At 27.4% G+C, this 21,799-nt stretch overlaps 1 protein-coding gene across 3 annotated transcripts; it reads right to left on the bottom strand.

Moving 5' to 3' along the window:
* Positions 1-756: 756 nt before the first annotated feature.
* LOC145744508 (unconventional myosin-IXa-like) lies at positions 757-21,106 on the bottom strand. Of its 3 annotated transcripts, XM_082562357.1 has the most exons (39): positions 20,750-21,106; positions 20,041-20,537; positions 19,726-19,820; positions 18,737-18,799; positions 18,061-18,160; positions 16,882-17,034; positions 16,311-16,475; positions 15,719-15,838; positions 14,612-14,746; positions 13,700-13,815; positions 13,396-13,537; positions 12,902-13,085; positions 12,732-12,828; positions 12,467-12,605; positions 12,235-12,315; positions 11,821-11,952; positions 11,227-11,550; positions 11,021-11,109; positions 10,756-10,935; positions 9,186-10,297; positions 8,843-9,039; positions 8,274-8,563; positions 8,071-8,151; positions 7,772-7,922; positions 7,529-7,600; positions 7,184-7,319; positions 6,910-7,070; positions 6,228-6,383; positions 5,695-5,859; positions 5,420-5,525; positions 4,944-5,076; positions 4,682-4,826; positions 4,394-4,511; positions 3,807-4,044; positions 3,487-3,630; positions 3,273-3,416; positions 2,784-2,881; positions 2,335-2,560; positions 757-1,739 (listed from the first exon to the last, which is right to left on the bottom strand). In XM_082562357.1, the coding sequence occupies exons 1-39, from the start codon at positions 21,063-21,065 to the stop codon at positions 1,643-1,645; spliced, it is 7,098 nt and encodes a 2,365-aa protein (XP_082418483.1). In that variant the 5' UTR covers positions 21,066-21,106; the 3' UTR covers positions 757-1,642. The 3 variants fall into 3 exon arrangements, with proteins under 3 accessions (XP_082418483.1, XP_082418484.1, XP_082418485.1); XM_082562358.1 differs by lacking the exon at positions 8,071-8,151; XM_082562359.1 differs by lacking the exons at positions 2,335-2,560; positions 2,784-2,881.
* Between the last annotated feature and the right edge of the window lie 693 nt (positions 21,107-21,799).

The following is a 21,799-nucleotide window of genomic DNA, read 5'->3' on the forward strand; positions in this document are numbered from 1 at the left end:
AATGAAAAAAAAATATTTTAGCATTTTTTTGCAAAAAAGGCACTTACAGTCTACTATGAGCCATCTTAACGTTTTAAACCTGTTTTTAACAATTTAAAAATCACGTTTTTATCAAAAAATAAAATTTGATAAAAGGCGACTCTCGTGCACCATCTTGCAGTAACAAAAAAAAAACATAAATTAACAAAAAAAAATTAGGGCATTTTGGAGCAAAATTTTTTTTTGTTAATTTAATATAAGTAAGTTTAATTCAAAAATCAAGTTTTTGTCTAATTTCGGTGACTTATTTTTTCAACAAAAAACAGCGATTTTTGACATTTTCTACAAAGGTATACATACCCTTGTTGTTTTTTTTTAAATTTTGCCCAAAATCAAAAAAAACATTTTGTCATATTTTGCCAAAAAATAATTTAATTGCCTACCCAGGTTTATAATGTATTGCTTTGTTTACAAATTTACCTTGTGCTTAAAACCTATATCATTTCCTTAAAATTACGCAGATGCCTAGAGAGTAGTTTGCGAAATTCAACACAACTCAGTAGCATCAGCGCAGATTAAAAGATAAGAAATACGCTTTCTTAATTTAATATACCCCTTTATAAAAAGCCTAAACAATAATCTTGAATATATGCGCTATTAATAAAATCAGTTTATTACGATTAAAATTCGATAAATTGATATTAGATTTTTTTAAGTTAATATACGTTTTAAGTCAATAAACTACTTTCTAAAAACACTAGATTCATATTATTAATTACTGCGTTTATAAGCGTATTGAATAGTAACAAATCAATCACATGTGAAAAGAAATAAATAAGTCATGGTTTAAAAAGATAGCAAATAAATTGTACAATTTAAATTATTATAGAATATAACCTTTAGATTATGAATAAAAAGAATATATTAATAAAACGTACATAATACAAATATGAATAAAAACAAAGAAAACTGCGCACCGCATTCTAAATGCATTGGAATTGGTTGAAAAATGTAAAGTTTAAAAAATTTCAATATTTTGTAATGTGAAAACTTATGTGTCCGTGACTATAACAGTTTTTTTATGACAGCACACTTTTTAAATGTAAAAAGCCTTTTATTTTCTTAGGTTTAAAAATTGGCAAAGGCAGTTTAATAATATGATGCGAAAAAGATTAAAATTAAATAAACGTTGGAGTAACCATTGCGAAAAATGCAAATATTTAAAATGCGCGTTTCTTACAGTAAATTGGAGATTTTTTATGAAAAAATGCTAAAGTGCAATTGCATTTTTAGATGTACAGGCACCGATAAAATTACATAGAAATAAAAACACAGTGAAATTATCTTAAATGATACCGCATAAAATTGACAACAATAAATAAGAATCGAGTAACTTTAAAGGAGAAAAAATTAAAATAGTTTAAAACTGAAATTAACAAAAAATAATGGAAGCAAAATATATAGTTCTAAGCAAAATCAATTAAAGGCAAACATATACTCATATTTTTTAAGTTTATAACAACATGGCACATATAAAAATATGGGTCAATGATAAGCATGTAGCTTTACCATTTTCGGAAGACGCCCCTTAAAATATTTGCTTTAAAAGCAGTAAGGTTGGAATTAAACTGGCACATAATGCCACATTTTATGGCACATTATGTCACACGCTTGTCACCTTCCGTGGAACAAAAGAATTTGGCGCAAGGGCAGAACGTTTCTTATGGGGTCGATGTATTGGGTTTCGAATAATTGAGCTCCTACGTGATAAATCAAAATAAATCACCACATGATATACGCAATCAATATTAAGTTGATTATTATGTTTTCTATGCATATATCTAACCTTTCTATTTAAACCAATACTTATTCTTAACTACTGATTAGTACCGAAGGGTTATGTTAATATCTTTTTTATACATGCCAATGATTGCATTCAATTTAGATGCATATTAAATGACATGCTTTTATGTTAGTGATTATTCACATGCAAACTACAAAGACAAATGCTATGTTTATTTACTATTGCAAACATAAAATAACCAAGCATTAACAACAGAGTTAAAGGGTTAATAAAAGAGCAAAAAAATGAACTTTAAAGAAAAAATAATTCATGCATTTAAAGCAGCTTTCTTTTAAATGCACAGTAATAAAAAAGCCCGCAGTTAGTGTCGTAACTGCAAAGAAAAAGAGAAAAGCTTAGCCCAAATTGTTATTTAATTACGACACGCATTTATTAAGGCAAATTAAAGTGCAAAAAATTGTAAGATTTTCTTTTATTGAAAAATTTAGAAGATTGCCCTTTTTTGAATTTAATTCTTGGTAAATAATTTTAAATTCGGTTTCCATATTCACCTTGTAAATGAATCAGTTTCCACTATATGTGCACGAGATGCTAGCTTCTTTAATTTACCCCCTTTTGGGGCTGTTACCCTTCTAAGGGGTGTTACCCCCTCTTTAGCGGTGGGTTTGGGGTCATATATAGAAGATTTATATTTAGAGGGTCGCCTGTGTTTCGGCGGGGTTGTTCGACGTTTATTTAAATGACGAAGATGTTCGTTAACATCAGTTGAATTCACAACTACAACAAATAAAATTAAAATTAAGCCAAAAAATAAAAAATATAACTGAGAAAATGTGCAACAGTAAACCACCAAACTTATTTTAAAAAATAGTTCAAAAGAAAATCAACTTATGCTAAAAAAAACATATTTAAAAAAATATATGTAAATTAAATTTCTAAATTTAATTTATAAAACATAAAAATATGTTTAAAAAAAACTATTATAAATGGGGCAACTTACCGGGGTATTGAAATATGTCGCCATCGACGATAATTTCGTTTTTGTTTTGGTTGGGGTCAAGTGGGGTAAGGGCGGGTAAACGACTCGTTAGTGACTCCCTGGGTTTAATACAACATAAAATCATTCCACAACGAAAAATATTCAGCCAAAAATTAAAATCATTCCAACAAAAAGTAAAACATTTAAAAAGTAACAACTTTTATAAAAAACTGATTTAAAAATGCAAAAATAACTAAGGGTTGTCTAAAAAATAAAATAATCTAAACTTTTAATCTGACTTTGTTTTTGTCTTCTTTTTCTAAGAGCTAAAATCTAGACTAAAATGTAGCCTCATAACATATTCTTCCCCTGAAATTTTAAATTGACTTTTTAAAATAAAAAAAAATGTTTTTAAAAAGCAGTTAAATCTAAAACTTTCCTATTTTTTCTAAAACTAATTTTTAATATCATAGAAACCATATTTTAAAACTTTTAAAAAAAAAATTTTACTTTTTGCTTCGGAGCGTTGCAATCCTGTCCTGATATCTTTGCTCTTCAAGAGCAAGATGTTGATTCTCCTCCACCGCTTCCAAGGAGTGATCGACACGAGGGCGAGATGGTGATCTAGGTCCTTCCCGGAAAGAAGGACGAATCCTAAAAAAAATTAGGATATTCTAATTAAAAAAAATTCATTTATATATTTAAAATTATCATTTTTTTTTACCTTTTTCTTTTTCCCTTGCCCATTGATTTTCTAATTTGTTTTAATCTTTCATTTGTTGAATTTTCGAAACTATTAATTTGTGAAATGTGTTCTAACGTACTTCTTATTTTACCAACTTGTTCGACAATAACTGTTTCAACTCCACTATAAAATTGAAAAAATAAATATTATTTTTTTAAATTTAAAAGGCAAAATGGTTACAAATCATTTTAAAAATCAGGTTGTAAAGTTTTAATAGATAGATTTAAAACATGTAAAGTTCATACACCTTTGTCGATTTTAAATTACAAAAACTCATAAATATTTTTTTTTTGACATACTTGGTCATATCAGACATTTGTTGTGCTACATTCATTGGTGAAACATAACTAGGAGCTTGGAAAAAACATGGAGTAAAAACAATAGCCAGATTCTTCGGAGACATCCTATTGGTTGGTTCCTGTTGAGCGACTCGGGCCAAATGGAATACAATGCGCTCGAGCGTGGCATGATTGTGAGGGGGAATACCTTCAAGGACACTGAAAAGCGAGTTTACTTTTTCCCTCTGGTCCGTTATTCCTAGAAAAAATATTGGTTTAATTAAATTAGCATGATACTATTATGTCGCTAAATCTATATTTGCCTGTAGTAATTTGCCCTGCACCTCCAAAGGCATTTTTTTTATTTTGCAGACCGATAAATTGGACATATTGTTCATTAAGCTAAATTTTATATGGATATAATAACAAAAAAATGTTAAGGTATGCTATAGTGGTCATGGCATCAGACTATGAGCCACAGGGTTTCAGGTTTAAGCCCCACCGATGCCACACTATTCGCCCTTGAGTTCATTTTCACAAAAAGCTCAAAAACACATCACAACTGCACACCCTTTCCCAAGAAAAAAAATGTTAAAGCTAAAACATACTTGATGCTTGTAAAAATGGATGATATTTATCGTATGGAACAAGAGGATGTGGCAACGATCTTAACAACTTCTTAAAACATGATGCCACCGAGTGGATATTATATTCGTCAAAATTGACCTAAAAAATTTATAAAAAAAATTAAAAAAAAAAAACAGAAAAAAATGTAATTTAATAATTATTTTGTTACCAAATTATGTATTGTTGGGGGTTGGTTTAAAAATAAAAAAAAAATATGCCTATAGTACTTTACTAAACACAACCAAAAATATCTAAATTTAAAAACTTACTTTTTGGCAGTCTATGTCATTATTCAAAGCATCTTCAAGCTGTTTGTTCTGTGTTGTAGCGGCAGATTTTCTATATATCCCTTCCTGATATATTCCATTTAATTCCATATAGCTGATACATTTGTCTATAAATACTGGGACCAAACTAAAAAGAAAAAAATAATTTTTAAATTTAATTAATTCTAATTTTAGTGTAACTTTATATTTAAATGCATTAAAAAATTTTTTTTTTCTCTTTTTACACAATTAGAAAAAGGCAAACCTCTCTTCTGTAACAAGATTTTTCAACGGTTCACCGAACAGTTTTTTAGGAGCAGTTTTATTTCCATCTCCATCTACTGAACACTTGGTTGCGAGTTGTTTTAAACATTTCTTATGACAAGCAAACTTACAAGCTGCAATATTTTTATTAATTTAAAAGCATTCAAATAAAAAATAAAAATTTAATAAGGTTCTAATTTTAGGTTTTGGTTAATTAAAAATAATAGTCGATAGCCCCCCCTACAGTCAGAATTTTAATTGTCATAATATGGTTGCAACACTATCCTAATTTGCGCCTGTAATAATTTGGCTGCTTACGACACACAGCTGTTTTACTTATTTTGTAGGCCTATTAATTGGGTATACATAAATATATTTGGGTCCACAAACTCTATTATATAAAATTGTTTTGGTAAAAACATTTTTTTTTTTAACTTTAATTTTTTTTTAATTTTTAAATTTTAAAATCTTATTTACTTTTGCAGGTATATCCAAGTTCCATGAGAAGCATGGTTCCACCACATACTTCACATACTTGTGTGATGCCCCATTGTACTGGGGTAAATAGGTGACCCAGTTTACCCTGAAAAAGTTTTTCAAATTATCAAATTAAAAAAAAAATTATATTTAAAAATTTTAACAAAAATTATTTTTAATTAAAATTTTTTTATGTACTTTAATAAAATATACTTAAAAATATTATCCAATGCTTTTATTTAAATAAACAATTTATTTAAATTAAATTTACTTACAATTGTATCATCTTTTGTTTTTTTCTTTTTGGCCCTTGCTTCTTTAATTAAAAACTTTGGTAAAATATTATTCGTAAACTCATTCATATATCCACGAAATCCATTTACTGCCATGATAGCTGCATAAGAATCTAATGAATATTGATTTGCAGTTTTTTCTAAAACCTAAACAATAAAAATTTAGTTAAAAATAAAATATACATTTATTTTTTTCTACTAGTATAATAGCTTTACTTTATACTATATACATTTAAATTTGTGCTACTAACTTTGTATGCTTGTTTAATTAAATATGTTCTTACATAATAATTTCAAAAATAATAAGGCAAGTTTTAAATAACATTTTCCATTATAAAAAAATTTTGTTTTTTCAACAAAACTAATGAAGTTAGAGCATTCTGTTTTTAAGCCCAATTATTAATAAAAAATTCTAATTAGCAGCTAATTGATATATTTTGCTACGTATATACACCAAAAAAAAACAAAATAAAAACCAACTGAAGATAAATAAGTAACAATTAAAAAAGTCCTACTTGTTGAAAGTTTGAAACAATATAGTTGTATTTTAATGCACTTGTATCTCCACTAGTTTTCGTGGTAGAATATAAAACTGTTAAGTTCTCGCAGAATTCGTTCATTGATTGCCTGAACACTTGATCTACGATTGTTTTGCTATTAAAACTTTCAGTCTGAAATTAAAAAATATTTAAAAATTGGTAAATTTATTAAAATAATTTTAAGTTACTATTAATAATTTGTAATTAATTTCAAAAAAAAAAAAAAAAAATACATGACTATATCACAGCAAGGTGTAATTTTTGTTTTTTTACAGTATTATTTGCATACTACCTATCATAAAAAATAAACCTTTATTAACAATTTACTTAAAATATGCTACAAAATTCAATCTTTAGTGATATTATGCTGTAGTGACCTTGAGTAAGGCCCTATAAATGGGATAAACTCCTGCTGAGCCACCACTTAACCAGCAGCATGATAATCAGGCAATTACAATCAATAATATCACAAACTGCCACAGGCAACTCGAGACTGGGTCAGGGTAACTGTTGTTACTCTATGTTTAGGCCGCACAATTGACTTTCCCACGTCAAGAATAATTTATACATGAAAAAAAACTAGCCAGCAAAACCCAGGGCTTTAGGTTTTAAAAACCCAGGGCTTTAGGTATTTTTATGGACCCTTAAAGAAACCTACCTTGGTTTTAATAAAGTTGTGGAGTAACATAATCTCATCAGGACTGGTGACCAATAATTTAGGTGAAAACTGTTCTTCTTCTAGAGATTTTACTTTAACTTCAAGTATTTCATCTTGGTAAAAGGTGGATTGATTGACACTATGTAAAGGTGTGCTATTTACTAGAAAAAAACACAAAAATTTCAGAAAATGTTTTTTTTTTGAAGTTAAATTTTTTTGGGGAGGATAAAATCAATTTTTTTTTTAAATCTGTGATAAAATAATTTTTTTCTACCTGATCCTGGTGCAGGAGTGGTTCCATCACTTGACCTTTTCTCCACCGGAGTGTGCCCTCTGCTCTGACCTCTACTTGACCCCCAGAAAGTTTTGCGAACTGCTTCCATAAACGCACTTCCTCTTTTTATTTCCATCTTAAGAAAATGGTTGAATTTTAAACAACAGAAAATGGTGGAATTTTGAAATTGGCAAAAAATGGTGGAATGTTGAAATTTGCATAAAAATGATGGATTTTTGGATTTGGTGGAAAAATAACGTAATTTTTTTATGACAAAAGATTTATGAGTGATATTAACTTTATATTACAGCAATAAATAAAGATTTAAATCAAAAAATCAAAAACCTGGTTGAGATTTTCCTGACTTTTTCCCGCTTCCATTTTAAAGTCGAGAGAAGAAGATGAATTTGAAATATTCTAAAAAAAAAATTAAATTGTAAAAAACAGTTACCCCTATTCTGCAGTGTGCCCCTAAATGTAGGGTACCCCCAAATTAATTAGTTTTGTAGGCCCGATTGCCTGGAGATAACTTATTTTAGGGGTTACAGTAGCCTGAAGTTCAATTACTCAAAAAAACTTAATTCTTACCGTTTCAAGGCACTTTTTAGCAAATGATTCGTCATTCAGTGAACCAAATTTTCTAGTAACAGGATCAGTAGAAGGTGGATGATAAAAACCAATATAACTTTCAATAACCGAGTTACTTCGTTGCCTTCTAGGTCTCAATGGTTTCGCAATACTAAAATTATGTTAAAAAATCAATAAAAATAATGCAATAACAATAGGTTATATATATATAGTGAAAAAAGTAATAAAATCATAAAATAAAATAAATTGATGCCAAATTTTTTTCAAATTTTTGTTGTTAAATTTTCACAGAATGTTACCTTTCCATTGACGTACTTCTGGGAAATTCGGTTTTAATTTCTTTATCGTTTTTTTCAACGACAACATTTTCAATTTTCACTCTAACCAAAAAAATAAATAAAAATTGATTTTGATTTAAAAGAAAAAATAAAATATAATCAATAAAAAAATGATAAACTCATGAAAAAATAAGAATTTATAAAATAACTCCAAATAATTTTACCCCTTCAAAGGTTGACTTTGTGTTTGTTGTAATGGCATTTGTTGTACTGGTTTTTGTTGTTGTTGCTGTTCCTGTTTTTGTTGTTGTTGTTGTTGTTGTTGTTGTTTCTGCTGTTGTTTCTGTTGTTGTTGTATTATGGGGGATGAAGGGGGTGTAAACTCAGCAGAAACGGTCCGGGACAAATTTCCCCTGGGGATTTCGGGCATGGGCATTGACTCAATATTAACTCCCAATCGTTCCATCTTTTCTTTTAATTTTTCCATCTCCTTTAATCTTATAGCTGTGATTTCCTGTAATTAGAAGAATATTTTTTATTTGGTGCATCAATAAAAAGAATAGAAATATATATAATACATAACACATTAATGCAGCGAAATAAAATGACAAAATCAATTTAATAATTTAAAACATAGAATAAATAAAAATATTAACACAAAAAATTAAAATGTAATAAGTCCTAGCTTGTATGGAAATTAAACCCAAGACCTTTACCTTACAATAAAAGCACAAATTTGTTTTTAATTTTAAAATAAAGTTATTGAAAAAAATGCCTTTTTCTTTTTTTTTACCTCTCTTATTTTCCTATCTTGCTTGTTCTCTCTTCTTGGGCCATCTTGCTGATTCCTTAACTCCATGATCTGCCTACTTTGCTCCATTTGCTGGAAAGCCAGAAACTCTTTCTTTAACTTCTCAATCTCCTGTTTGGTGGCCATCAGACCACTAGGGGGAGTACTTGAGCCAAAAATGTCATCGTTTGATGAAGTATCTGAAACAAAATTTTTTTAATGTATGTTATGTTGTTAAATTTAAAAAGGGAAATTTTAAAACTTTTTTGAAAATTTTTGAACTTTTTTGGAATTTTTTGAACTTTTTCCCGCTGAAAATTACATTAATATTCTTTAAAATACTTACCATTACTACTGGAAGGTGCTTTTTTAGCTGGTTCATCTGCAAAATAATTTTCATCGATTTGGGATTTAAATGAAGTAAAAACATCGTTTGATTTATGATCAAAAGTTGTTTCCATTATTGACCTCGGAAGATTTTTCGAAGAATTTTCTATCTCAATATTAATATTTTCTAATTTCAATGCAGTATCATCGGCTTTATTTTCAACTTTCTGTGATTTTTTTGGTAGATCCTCAACAGAAGGTTTGCTGTTATTATCAATAGTGGTTTCTTTTTTATTTTCTTTTAAAATTTCAGATTCGTTTGGCACAAAATTATCAGCGAAAAAATTGTCCTCGGATTTTGGTTTTATATCCGAATTATTTTCTGTTTTATTTCCATCAAGTAAAGAAGAATTATCGATTTGTGTACTGGATTCATTATACTTAAACGTGCCTTTATCTTCAATTTTAGAGGACTGTTTTTTTACTAAGTTATAATAAGTCCTAGGTTTTATGCTATCAACTTCAAAGTTGGTGTTGTCATTATCAAAGTCAAGGGATTTTGTTTTTCGTAGAGTATCGATTTTTTCGTAATTATTTCTTCGTTTTTTAGGCGTTGGCCGGAAAACAACAGGTCGTATGTCTTTAATTGGTTTGTCTTTTGGAAATGCTGCATTCATGAAATATTTACCAGCATTTAGCTCAGTGCTTTTTGGTCTATTTTCTTTTTTAGCGGTCTCTGCCATTTTAGAAACGGTTTTGGATTTTATTTTAGATAAATCTTCTGATTTTTTGGTTTCAATTTTTTCTTTGTAATTTTCTGATAGTTTTTCGTTGAAATTATTGTTACTATCATTCTGTTTTTTCATTAAATTTACTTCACCAGCTGCTTTAAATTCAATCTGTTCATTTTTAAATCCGTTGTTTAATTTTACATCTTCATTTTTAGTAATGTCCAAATTTGTATCCACAGTGTCTGGTGATTTTTCAGATATTTTAAGATTTTCGTTAGATTGTTTAGATTGTAAGGCTGTATCATGATTAAGACCCTCTGTAATTTCAGATAATGTATAAGCATGTTCTGTGTTGGAATTTGAAATATCTTCATTTTTATTTGAAGTTTCAAGTTGAGATCTATAAAAAACATAAAAATTTGGAAATAACCTCTCATGGAGTTGTACAAGTTTATATCATTGTTGACTTTTGTGGTCTGTTTATTAACTTTACAAGTAGTACTCAAGCCTTAAAAAAGAACCAACACTATATTAACCTATGTAAGGCTGATTTAATTAACATTACAAAAGCAAAAGCCTAAGGGTCTCAAAAACCATCTATAAATAATAAAGCTTAGTAGTCGATATTTTTGTACATTTTTGTCTAATTTATAAGCCTACAAAAATAAACTAAACTGCCATTTATAGCGTGCGGATAAATTATCGCAAGAAAATATTGTTTGAGAATTGAAATCATATTATGTAAATTAAAATGCGGTCTGTAGAACCGGCTCGTGTTATATAAAAGCTGGTAAATAATAACCTATTTGTATAATAATTTTTAATAAATTGAATGTTACAAATATGTAATTATTTTACTTTGCAGTTGATTCCTTTTTCATTTTTTCCACTTTCTTTCTGGCCTGAAGTCCTCTTATGTTTTTCTGAATAAGAAGAGCAGCATTCGATCTCTTTAATTTGTTCCTGGAGTAATAATTCCTCCAACATCTTTGAATCTTAACAGCACATTTCATTACTTTTTCCTTGTTCTCTTTGATCCTAAAAATTAAAATAATTTGTAAATAATTTTAACAATTTTTTCTAATATTTTTATTTTAAATATTGAAAAAAACAACAAATTCACCTTTTTCTGACCAAATAACCTCTACATCTTGCTTGAAATTGCATCAACATTTTCACAAATTTCCGCTCCTTGTAATTATGCCAAGCTTCCTAAAATACAAAAAAGTTTTTAAATTTTTTATCTGCTCTGTACAAAGACCAACATTTTTGGACGTTAATTAACTATTCGTAGCAAAATATTCCTCTTTAAAAATACAAAAACCTTACCTGAATAATGGAGGCAGCAAGATGCCATTCTTCAATTTCCGTCTGAGTTTCACACATTCTCCAAAAGGACTGAATCTTAATCGCTGCCTCTTTCTTTATTAAATAATCTCTTCTGCATATATACCTTCTAGCACAGGCTTGGATTAGAACCACATTGTTTAACACAATTTGGTGTAATTTCTTTTTTAAAGTGTGTAGCGCTGAATCTCGTAAAAATATCTGAGTTTTGCCGATTTGGTAGTCGGTTTTTGGATGGAGTTTTAAAGATGAAAGAAACGTCTCAATATTGGTGAGTGTAAGTTCAAATTGGGGTGAAAGAATGAGCTAAAAAATTTAATTTTTGAAATTTAAAAAAACTTTAAATTTATGATTTAAAAACTTTAAAAACTTTTAAAAAATCTTTAAATCTATGATTAGAAAAATCTGATTTAAAAGCAAAACCAGAATGTAACATTTCTCAAAAAAAGCTTCTTTTAATCAGCCTAATTAGGTTAAAGTATTAATAAAATCTTGTTTTATAATTGCAATTATTAAACTTTATGACTAAACTTAAGTTTTTAACAATAAAGATTTATTTTTGCGTTAAATTTAGACCTTGTAATCCTCGTAGAACTTTTGTATTGACAATCTTTCGGTGTAGCGCGACTGTTGCAGTTGAATGGTTTGCATTGTTCCCGAGCATCTTAACTGATGCATGACCAGGTTGTCGTCCACTTTTAGCGGCACCTAAAATTTTTTTTTATTTTTTTAATAAAACTTATAATTTATAACCAAAACATTCTTGCTTAGAGTTTATTATTTTTTAGTTAAAATGAGTTATAAATAGATTTAAAGTTTCACAGTGCATTCTAAATCTGAGTCAATATTTACATTTTAAATAGTTTTGATTCTATGTAAAAGTGAAAGTAAATATTTAAATTGAACAACTGCAAAACTGTATAACTGATAAACTATTCTAGTTCTGAATACACTATATAAAAATGTCATAAAATTTAATTAAATTTTTACTTTTTGGCTGTTTGGTTGAATACATCGAATAAAAAATGGATCAGCTTTTTCTAGAGCGCTCATTAAAGCTGCGAGTGAAGTCTAAAAAACATTAAAATAAATAAAAATAAATGTTATTATCAAACCATTTACATACAAACACTAAAATGTGAAAAAAAAATATGAAAAAAAAAAAACTACTTTGTTTATTAAAAAATTTCACTTAAAAAAATGTTAGGAAACTTTTTCTGACTTGATATTGTTGTCCGATGCTGTTTGATTTCTTCTTTCCTCTCATGGAAGGAGCAGGTTTTCTTCTTCCATAAACACTCTCTTTATAAGAAGAAGAAGAGTCGGTGATGCTGGATTTGTTGTGGACAAGACGTGCACGACTAAAAATTCCAAAAAACATTTAAAAATTTTTTTTTTGAAAATTATTAAAATTATTTTTGTTGATTTCAAAATTTAACTTATTCAAAAAGATGTCAAAAATTTAGATACTTTGCAATTAAACTTACAGTTTTTTGTGGACATATTCAGCTTGTGTTTTCTTGTTTTCATCTTGCATATAGAGTGAATGAATATGAGGGGATACCTTTGCCCTTGGTGTATTTTCTATAAAAAAATATTATTTATATACATAACAAAAAAAAAATTAAAATTACAAAAAATTTGTTAAAAAATTTACCATTTTTGGTCTTTAAATTTTCCCTGAAAGCTGAAGCCGCTCTTACAACTGCTCTTAATATACTCCATCTAAATACTGCAGCAGGTTCTTTCGATATCACCTCCTGAACAAAACTTGATCGTGATGCACGCAACACCGTGATGATATCTTCACGAACCTGATCATGATTCTTTTCACGAAAATTCTATGACAAAAAAATTTATAAAATATATAGATTTGTAAAAACATGATAAAAAAATTTTCAAAAGTTTAATTTTTGATATGTCCCAAAAAATATGTTTAAAATTGTTAGCAACAGGTATCGAACCTGAGACCGTAACTTGTGACATTTTGCATAAATTGATTATAATAAAAAAAAACAGATATGTAACATTAGCATTAACTGATCCTAATATTGTAATCACTGGATTTCGAACACAAAACCTAAAGATTTAAATTTAAAACCCTAATTAATATGATAAAAGACCTATCATAATGAAACTTATGTCCCTTACCCTGATCTGGTATTTAACTTTGCCAGCGTAATGACAAATAATGAAAGCATCTTCCTTAACTGTCGGGGATTGGTAATATTTGTTGGAGCTGTGAACTCTGTTAAATTGCTGGAGTAAAGTTTGATTATTTGCGCCCGGAAAACTAAAAAAATAAAAAATAAAACGTTTTTAAAAACTTAAAAAAACACAATTAGTTTTTTTTTAAATACCGTAATATCAATTAAAATTATTTAATTTTTATGAACATAAATTATGTTAAAATGATTTTTACAAAAATGGAAAAAAATGAGTTTAAATTTTTTACTTTTCATCAACTAAGTAAAATAAACCAGTTGGCTTCTTCTCATAAAGACTCAAACAACCAGAGTTGTCGGCATAGTCGACTTCTTTCCATTCTATCCCTTCCATCTTGTATACCTCCTGTTATATAGACGGTTTTATTATTAAAAAAATTAAATGTAACGTAAGGGTCAAGGTAATAGAGTAATCTTCACAGCCCAAATTTATGATAACTTTTATTATCATAAATAACAATTGCAAGTTAGATATATTGTAGTCAAGGTAATGTTGTTCGATTATCATTTTGCTAACTTAGCCCATGGCATTTTAAAGATACTTTTGTTGGCGCCTTTTTTAAGGGTTATTAGGCATTGTAGCAGTGAGAAACAAGCCAAAGACCTAAAGTTTCAGAAAGAGCAGAACAGTTAAGTGTTAGTGCTTGAATAGCATAACATTAAAAAAAAACAACAAAATGTATATACATTATCAAAGCAAAAGTGACAAATAACCTTACCCAAAACCTTAAAAAAAACAAGTTAAATAAATTATTATGATGACGATATGAACAACTGACCTGATTTAACCACACCTACATTACATGTCATTGTATAAACAACAATACAACTTACACCACAGCTCAAACTTTAAAGTTCTATTTATAGGTCTTTATCTCTTAGTTTAAACACACATTGAAAACAAATAAAGCATCTAGTTTAATAAAACAAATAAAGCATCTAGTCTACTAAAGTAAAATGCTATCATAAATAGGTAAACTATTCAAATTTTTAAAAATTTTAAAACATCCAACTTTTTTTTTAAATTCAATTTATTTTTATTAAAAAATATTAGTAAGAACTTAATCTAAAAATAAAAAAGTGTTAAATAATATTACATTTTAACTTAGTTGCCAAGTTAAAGCTTATTTTTTAGATGTTACCTGTTCAATCTGGAAGGTATGTTTAATGCAGTAATGCTGAAGATGTTCACTAACATAATTTATACAAAACTGCTCAAAACTATTGTAGGCAAAATCCTCAAAACCAAAAATATCAAGAAGCCCAATTGAACGACTCTGTAAAAAAAACAAAGATAAAATAAAAATTAGTGTCATTATTATTCAATAGCTTATAGATTAAGCCCGTATTTTTATAAAAAAAATGGCCAAATTTATTTTTTAATTTTCATTTATTTTAAATTATGTTTTATGTAACTTTTAATGATTGGTTTGCACTTATATGCAGCATAACAGCAGAAATAAAATCATACCATATTTGTCCTATTTAACATGAACTAAATAGAACATTTATGTTAAATTATACATTCACATAACAACAATGACACATGAAATTTTTTGTTTTCTAAATATGGTGTTGTAATAGACTGCAAATCTAAATGTTTTTATTGAAATAAAATTAATTTTGATTTGACGTTTGTGCAACCAATTAATTTAAAATTTATTCTGAATAACAAATTTATAAATAAAATTAGATAGTCATGTCATTTTTTAATCACAAAATCCAATTTTTCCACAGTTAATAAAGTTTTTCGTAATTTTTTTTACAAATATTAAACTTTCGGGAAATAAAATTTAGAAAAACTTAAACCGAAAAAAAAGAAAATGAACAACAACTTTTGGTTTTCATCTATATATATATATTTAATAACTCACATAAAAAAAATTAATATAACTTAAAAATATTTGTCAAATAGTGATGCCATATATATCTAACATGAATAATTTTAACTTGTAAACACACTGAGCTCTTGATCAATTCTATTTAAACCAAATTTTACAGTAATTAGATTACAGAAAAGTTTATGTAAATAGTTGAAGGTTGTAAATTAGTTTAAAGTAAACATGACATTGGCGCAACCGACACTTAAAAGTGAAACTCAATTTACAAACTAGTGTGAAATTAGACCACTTGGGTTGAAACAATTTTAAAGAGTTCAACAAGTTCATATCAGCATTAAAAAAAAAATTTTATTTAATTTAAAAATTTTTTTTTTTTTTTTGAGATATTTTTTTGCTATTTAAATATACCTGTAATCTGAGTTTGCTGTCCCTAGTCCTTTGTGCAAGAGCCATGTTTACACTGTTAACAGTCCAGTCAAACAAACTCTGGTACAAAGCTTTTGCCATTGCATCTCTAGTTGCATTTGCCTGTAAAAAAAACATAAAAAATTGGGAAAAATAAAACGAAAATTTAATTGTTTACATGTAAATTTACAATGGCATTTGCATACAAAACAGTATTAACTATATTGTTATAAAAAATAGCAACGCATTGCAACATACTGGCAATGCAGAACTGCTACATTCTAATAAAAAGTTTAATTATTAACAAGATTAAGGACTAGAAATATAACAATGCATTAAACATCAGTGTAACAATCAGTTGATATTATTAAATAACCAAAAAATATTTTTTAAAGTCAATCTTAGTATATATACTGATACGAAATAAAAAACAATGCCAACAGAACTGTTCAAAGAAATTAATTAATTCAAATAAATATATTTTCTGGGTAAAGACTTTAATGCAATTATTTAAAAAAACATATTCATTTTTAAAACTGTTAATAAACAAATGGATAAAAAGCGCTTAAACAAAACATAAAAATTAAATGTTTACCTCTTCTAACTTAAGGTCCAAAATAAATCGTTCACCCGCCCCAGCTTTTGCTTTCCTGGTCAACAAACATTTTCGAACAACATCAGAGTCAAGACCCAGTAAGTTACTTACACTTAGCAGATAAGTTTCATCTTCTATCTCAAGAGATTCATCTCGACCCTTTTTCTGTGCAAAATAAATATGTTTAACGCGAATGTAATATGCCATTATGTGCATAACAGTATGGGCCCAATAGTAAAGCCTTAATAAAGAGTATATATACAGTAAAATAATATTTTAAGTCTAACATACCTAAAACTAACAGTCAAGGCCTAAATTTGAAAAAAAGGATTTAATTTAAAGTTAGGCTTATACTGTTATGAAAAGAGAGCTTATCTAAAATAATCGAGTTTAGTGGACAATATATATGTGTATATGTCCAATTTAAATGCCTGCAAAATAATTTAACTTTCATTTGTGATGCGCAGAAAAATTTCCATGGGCAAAGATTAGTTAAGAGTTGCGACTATATTATGACAATTAAAATCCCAACCATAGAGCAAATGATTGACTAGTACTGATGAATTCTTACCACTTTTCTGAAGGTGATATTTCCAATCAACAAAATAGCTGCACAGAGTCGGAACATGTTGGTTTGTGCTCCTTTAAAGAAACCGACAACCTCCATTGCTTGTCTTAATCTTTCAAGTTCTGATTTGGCCTCGTTTACATTCATAAGATTCTCCTTAAAAAATAAAAAAATAAAATCAATATTTCTTGAAAAATTTTTGTACAAAAAACCATGTATTTTATAAAACAAAACATCACAGTATTTTTAAAATGCAATGTTTAATAATTACAAAACTTAAAATTCTTTGTAAAAAACAGTATTTTAAAAACTAAAATAAAACACCTATTTATTTAAATAATTTAAACCCAAAGAATCACAAAATAAAGTATCAAAAAATATATAATAGCAGGTTATGTTTTTAATATTACACAGAGTTTCAATTATTTAAAACAAGCTGAGCAAGTTATTTGTAAACACAACAGAGCAGGAGTACGTCATTTTCTGCAGAAAACAAGTAAAAAAAGTTTTTTAAGAGCTTAACATGAATTCTACAGTTTTGAACACTGCCCAAGGCAATTTTTCCATGTTACTTAAACTTTAAATAAATCAAAAATAAGCAGTTGTAGTGTTGTTGCATAAATAAAAACACTTTTAGAATAAGCCTATTTATACATAATCATCTATATACACTTTATATTATAGGCTTTTAGATTTTATTTAAAAATATTTGAATTCCCAATAGAGTTTTCCTTCCAGACAACAGGAAATCCCAAAAGTTAAATTTTATTGTTTTATGATCAATAAGTATTAATAAAAATAGGTCCTACGAATATGCATTTAATTTTTGATATTATTTTTAAATTTTTAAGGACCTCAGTTGTTTGGTGGAATAAATTTGTGCAAATAACATTTTTCCTTGAAATTAATTGTATAATTATGACTAACACAATTTGAAGTAAAACAAATGGTTCTAATCTACCTATAAAATTGACTCATACTAAGGTATCGCTGCCAAATAGTATCCAGAATTTACAAAAAAAATCGTTAATACAATAAAATATATAAAGAACATTTTTATAACAAAAAAAAAAACTTAATTAAAAAACGAATATACTATTTTTTAATTAAACATGAAAAAAATAATAACTTTTTGTTTTATAACAAATATACCCTTACAAAGTTTAAGTGATATATGCTTACCTTTTTAACATAGTTATATTGGGTGTTGAAATCCAGATGAAATTCTGATAATTCTTCTTTAGTTGAACCACACAGCATATAATAAAATATATGAAAATTCCTACAAAATAATACAATATTTTACAAAAATGATTCTTAATAAAATTTAAACAATTAGTTACAATATAAAATAATACAAATACGCCATAAATAAATAGGTTTTAAAGCACTGTGAATTAGATCAATTTAATGTTTGGAAAAAGAGGAATTTCATTGATGTTAACAGTGTTTTCATAATAGAAATAAAAGTATTTTAGTGGTTCAATCTACTGCAGGGTTAAAAAAGATAAAGCCGTTTAAGTACCCTACAATACTCAAGTAGTATAACCAAGTACAATAACATAACCGCAATGACATCATAAATTACATAAAATATCAAACATTTTAAGAAAATTTTATATATATATAAAAATCTTAAAAAAATATCCAATTTTTGGGCAATTTAATTCTTAAGGAAACCGAAGGCATACACTTTCTGAGTAACCTCTAATAATAATATGTAAGTTTATGCATGGATAGTTTTTATTGCTTTAACACACTTTTAAGAAGCACGAACTTTCAAGCAAAACAATTACTTAAAGTTGTACATTTTTATACACCTCAATCAAAAGTTATAAAATTGTTAAATTTTTGTTACCTTTCGGTTGGGCCTTGATGAACTAGTCTTGATTTCTCTAATAAATATGTTTGAATGTCAGCACTGTAATAAAAACAACAAAAATTACATGTTTTATCATAATAAAAGCAGTGTTGTTATATAGAATTGTAAAAACTATAAAGAAAGTTAATAGAAAAAAATAAATAATTAATATTTTGCATTTAATTAAACACAAAATTGCATGCAATGACTAATAATTACAAGTTTGCTATGTCAGTTAATGCAAAAATTTGAACTAGACCAAATATGGCAATACCAAGTTAGCTCATTATACTAAAAAAATAATGACCTATTTCATAATATATATATAAGTTTTAATATTGTTATTAGGTTAGTTAAGGAAACCGCTGTGATTAAAACTTATTTAAAAGGAGAGAGGAAAGTGAATAAGAAACAATACACACGAATGAAGAATAGCTGAACCAAAATATCAGCTTACACTTAATCTTATTTAAAATCCTTCACTAAATCGAATTAAAGCCAGGCCCTCACTCTTAGCTTAACTTAAAGTAAACTTTATTCAGTAAAAAATATGAGCTTTGCTTTGGAATTTATTTAACAATTTTTATTTCGTGGTTTTTTATTAACCATTAACTTTATCCAATTCCTAACAAATATTAAAGCTAGATTTTTATTAAATGTCAAACAGTATTAACTAAAACAATATTTTACTTTTAAATTTCTAATTTTATTATATCTATATTTAAGTAATAATACAAATTCTCTTTACAAACCAATTAAAACTTAACCCATAATTAATGACAATAAAGCATAGACTTATGTTGTAAGATAGGAGACAGAGTGACTGTGTTTAAAAAATTTAACCTAATAAGATTTTAAAGTAAATATTGTACCGGTAATTATTAAACAAATACAATTTTAAACACCTTAAATTTTGGAATCAATAAATTTTGTTTCGCTATTTATTATTCAATGAAATTTAAAACAACTTTATAGATATGTCCTACCCTGACAATAATCCACTTTCGTAAAAATAAATTCTTAAAAATTTTCCAAATCTGCTGCTGTTGTTGTTATGCTCAGTAAGTGAATTTCCAAATGCCTAAAAAAGTCAAAAATAAATTTAAATCTGAAAAAATCTTTAATTTGTTTTTAGTCAAAAAGGAATAAATGTATATATTATTTATAAACCTATACAAAACACATTACAAATTAAATAGTCATAGCATATATTAAATATAAGATAAGATATATACACCAAAGCAAATTCCAAAGCAGTTAAAAATCTAGTAATAAAACAAGTAAAAAAACAACAGAAATACCTCTAAAACTGGTCCACATCCAATTAGCATATGCTCTACTCCTGTCATATAACTTTTCTGACACAGTGCTAATGTATGGTGCACTAAAAAATGTGTGGCTTGGGTTTTACCTGAGCCAGATTTACCGGTAATTACAATACACTGATTTTTTTGCGATTCAACCATTCTATGGAAGGCAATATCGGCTATGGCGTAAATATGGGGCTCTAAATCTTCTTTTTTGCGATTTTGATACATTGTTTTAAACCGTGGATTGTAAATTGGTAGAAATCGGTAAGGATTAATTGAGATAAGAATGTTTGCAGTGTAAGTATATATCTTGTCCTTCATGAATCTCATTTTAAGCACGTCAAGAACACTCTTTTGTGATACAGCAGATAGTGCACATAGATCAGGGTAATCTTCATCTGATGGTTGAACTGGGGATAAAAATCCTTTTTCTGCCATCGAGCGATTCGTCGATTCCTCATTGGCCTTTGCTTCCCAACTATTGGCACCTGTATAAACAAATTTATTTTTAGTTTTTTTATATTTTTAAATAAACCTTATACCTAAAAAATAAATAAACTTTCTTAAAGTAACTATGGTTAACAATATATAGGAACTTGACTAAAGTTTGCATTTTTTTTATATAAAAACAATATTTATGAAAATGTTTATAAATAAATTTTATTTGTATATTTAAATCAAAGTTTTTTATTTCTTTAACCTTTGTACAACACATTTCCATCCTTGTCAACCTCTCTTAACACAAACTTGTAAGAATGCTGGGATTGGCGTGGCCACAAAAACATTCTCTGAATCGGTAAATCCGACTCAGCGAGAACCGCTTCCTCTTCTTTCTGGATGTGCATTTCTGCAAGGACATACTGTGTGTCGTTATTGATCCCTAGTCGCTCAACAACTTTTTTTACAATTTCTTTAGCGGTGGTGTGTTTGGTAGATAAGATTGAGACGACTGACGTGTCATTGGTCGAAATGTTCGAATGAACTTGTAACGTGAACGAAGAAACGTCGTCGGACATTTTCTTCTGTTTGGTCAAGCACAAAATTATTAAACATAACTTACAACATCTGGAACTTGAAAAAAAATTTATATATACTTTTATATCCGATATACAGAGTTCAATTCTCATTACTGGCGAGTTTTTTTAAATTTTTTTATAGTTTATGTTTTTTAACGTTTTATATTACTTATTTAAATAGACTGAAAAGGCAAAACTGCTAAACTTTTAGACTGTCCAACAATTTAAACGTCTCTTTTCCTTCGCCCTTTCTCATAATACTCTAAAACTGAACTAAAAAAGATTGTTTACATTAGGGTCTGGTAAGTTTGTTTGCTTATTCATTACTAATATACTTTAGTTTAAATCTAACTTTTGGAAGTCACCTTAAATTGATAAATTCTCCATTTAAGTCATAAAAATGTCAACTAATAAATATTTTTTTAAATAACTAATTATTAACTTTCGATTACGTAGTTATGCCAGACAATGGATTTGATCGCAGACAATTACCTTAACCGAAGTTGACAGACGACACTAACATACCACAAAGCACTGCAACTTTTGCAGATTATACAAATCACTAAAACTTATACAAATATGTAATGCTATTTACACTTAAAAAACTAAAAAAATAATTTTAATATAAATATTCAAATTTTATTATTAAAATATAAAAATTTTTAAAAAAAATATTGAAAATATTTGGAAACCCTAGCACGTGTTTTATTTGTTTTGAAAAAAAATTGTTGTTG

Source organism: Corella eumyota, chromosome 3 (assembly GCF_963082875.1).
Source record: "Corella eumyota chromosome 3, kaCorEumy4.1, whole genome shotgun sequence".
Taxonomy (NCBI): Eukaryota; Metazoa; Chordata; class Ascidiacea; order Phlebobranchia; family Corellidae; genus Corella; species Corella eumyota.

Bases quoted from the DNA above. Each gene is read 5' to 3' on its own strand.
- LOC145744508 (XM_082562357.1), bottom strand. From the start codon at position 21,065: ATGTCCGACGACGTTTCTTCGTTCACGTTACAAGTTCATTCGAACATT. The intron at 10,298-10,755 runs GTAAAATAATTA...TGTTTTTTATAG, and splicing joins AAAAAGGAATCAACTGCAAA to ATCTCAACTTGAAACTTCAA. The intron at 2,561-2,783 runs GTAAGTTGCCCC...TATTTGTTGTAG, and splicing joins CGACATATTTCAATACCCCG to TTGTGAATTCAACTGATGTT.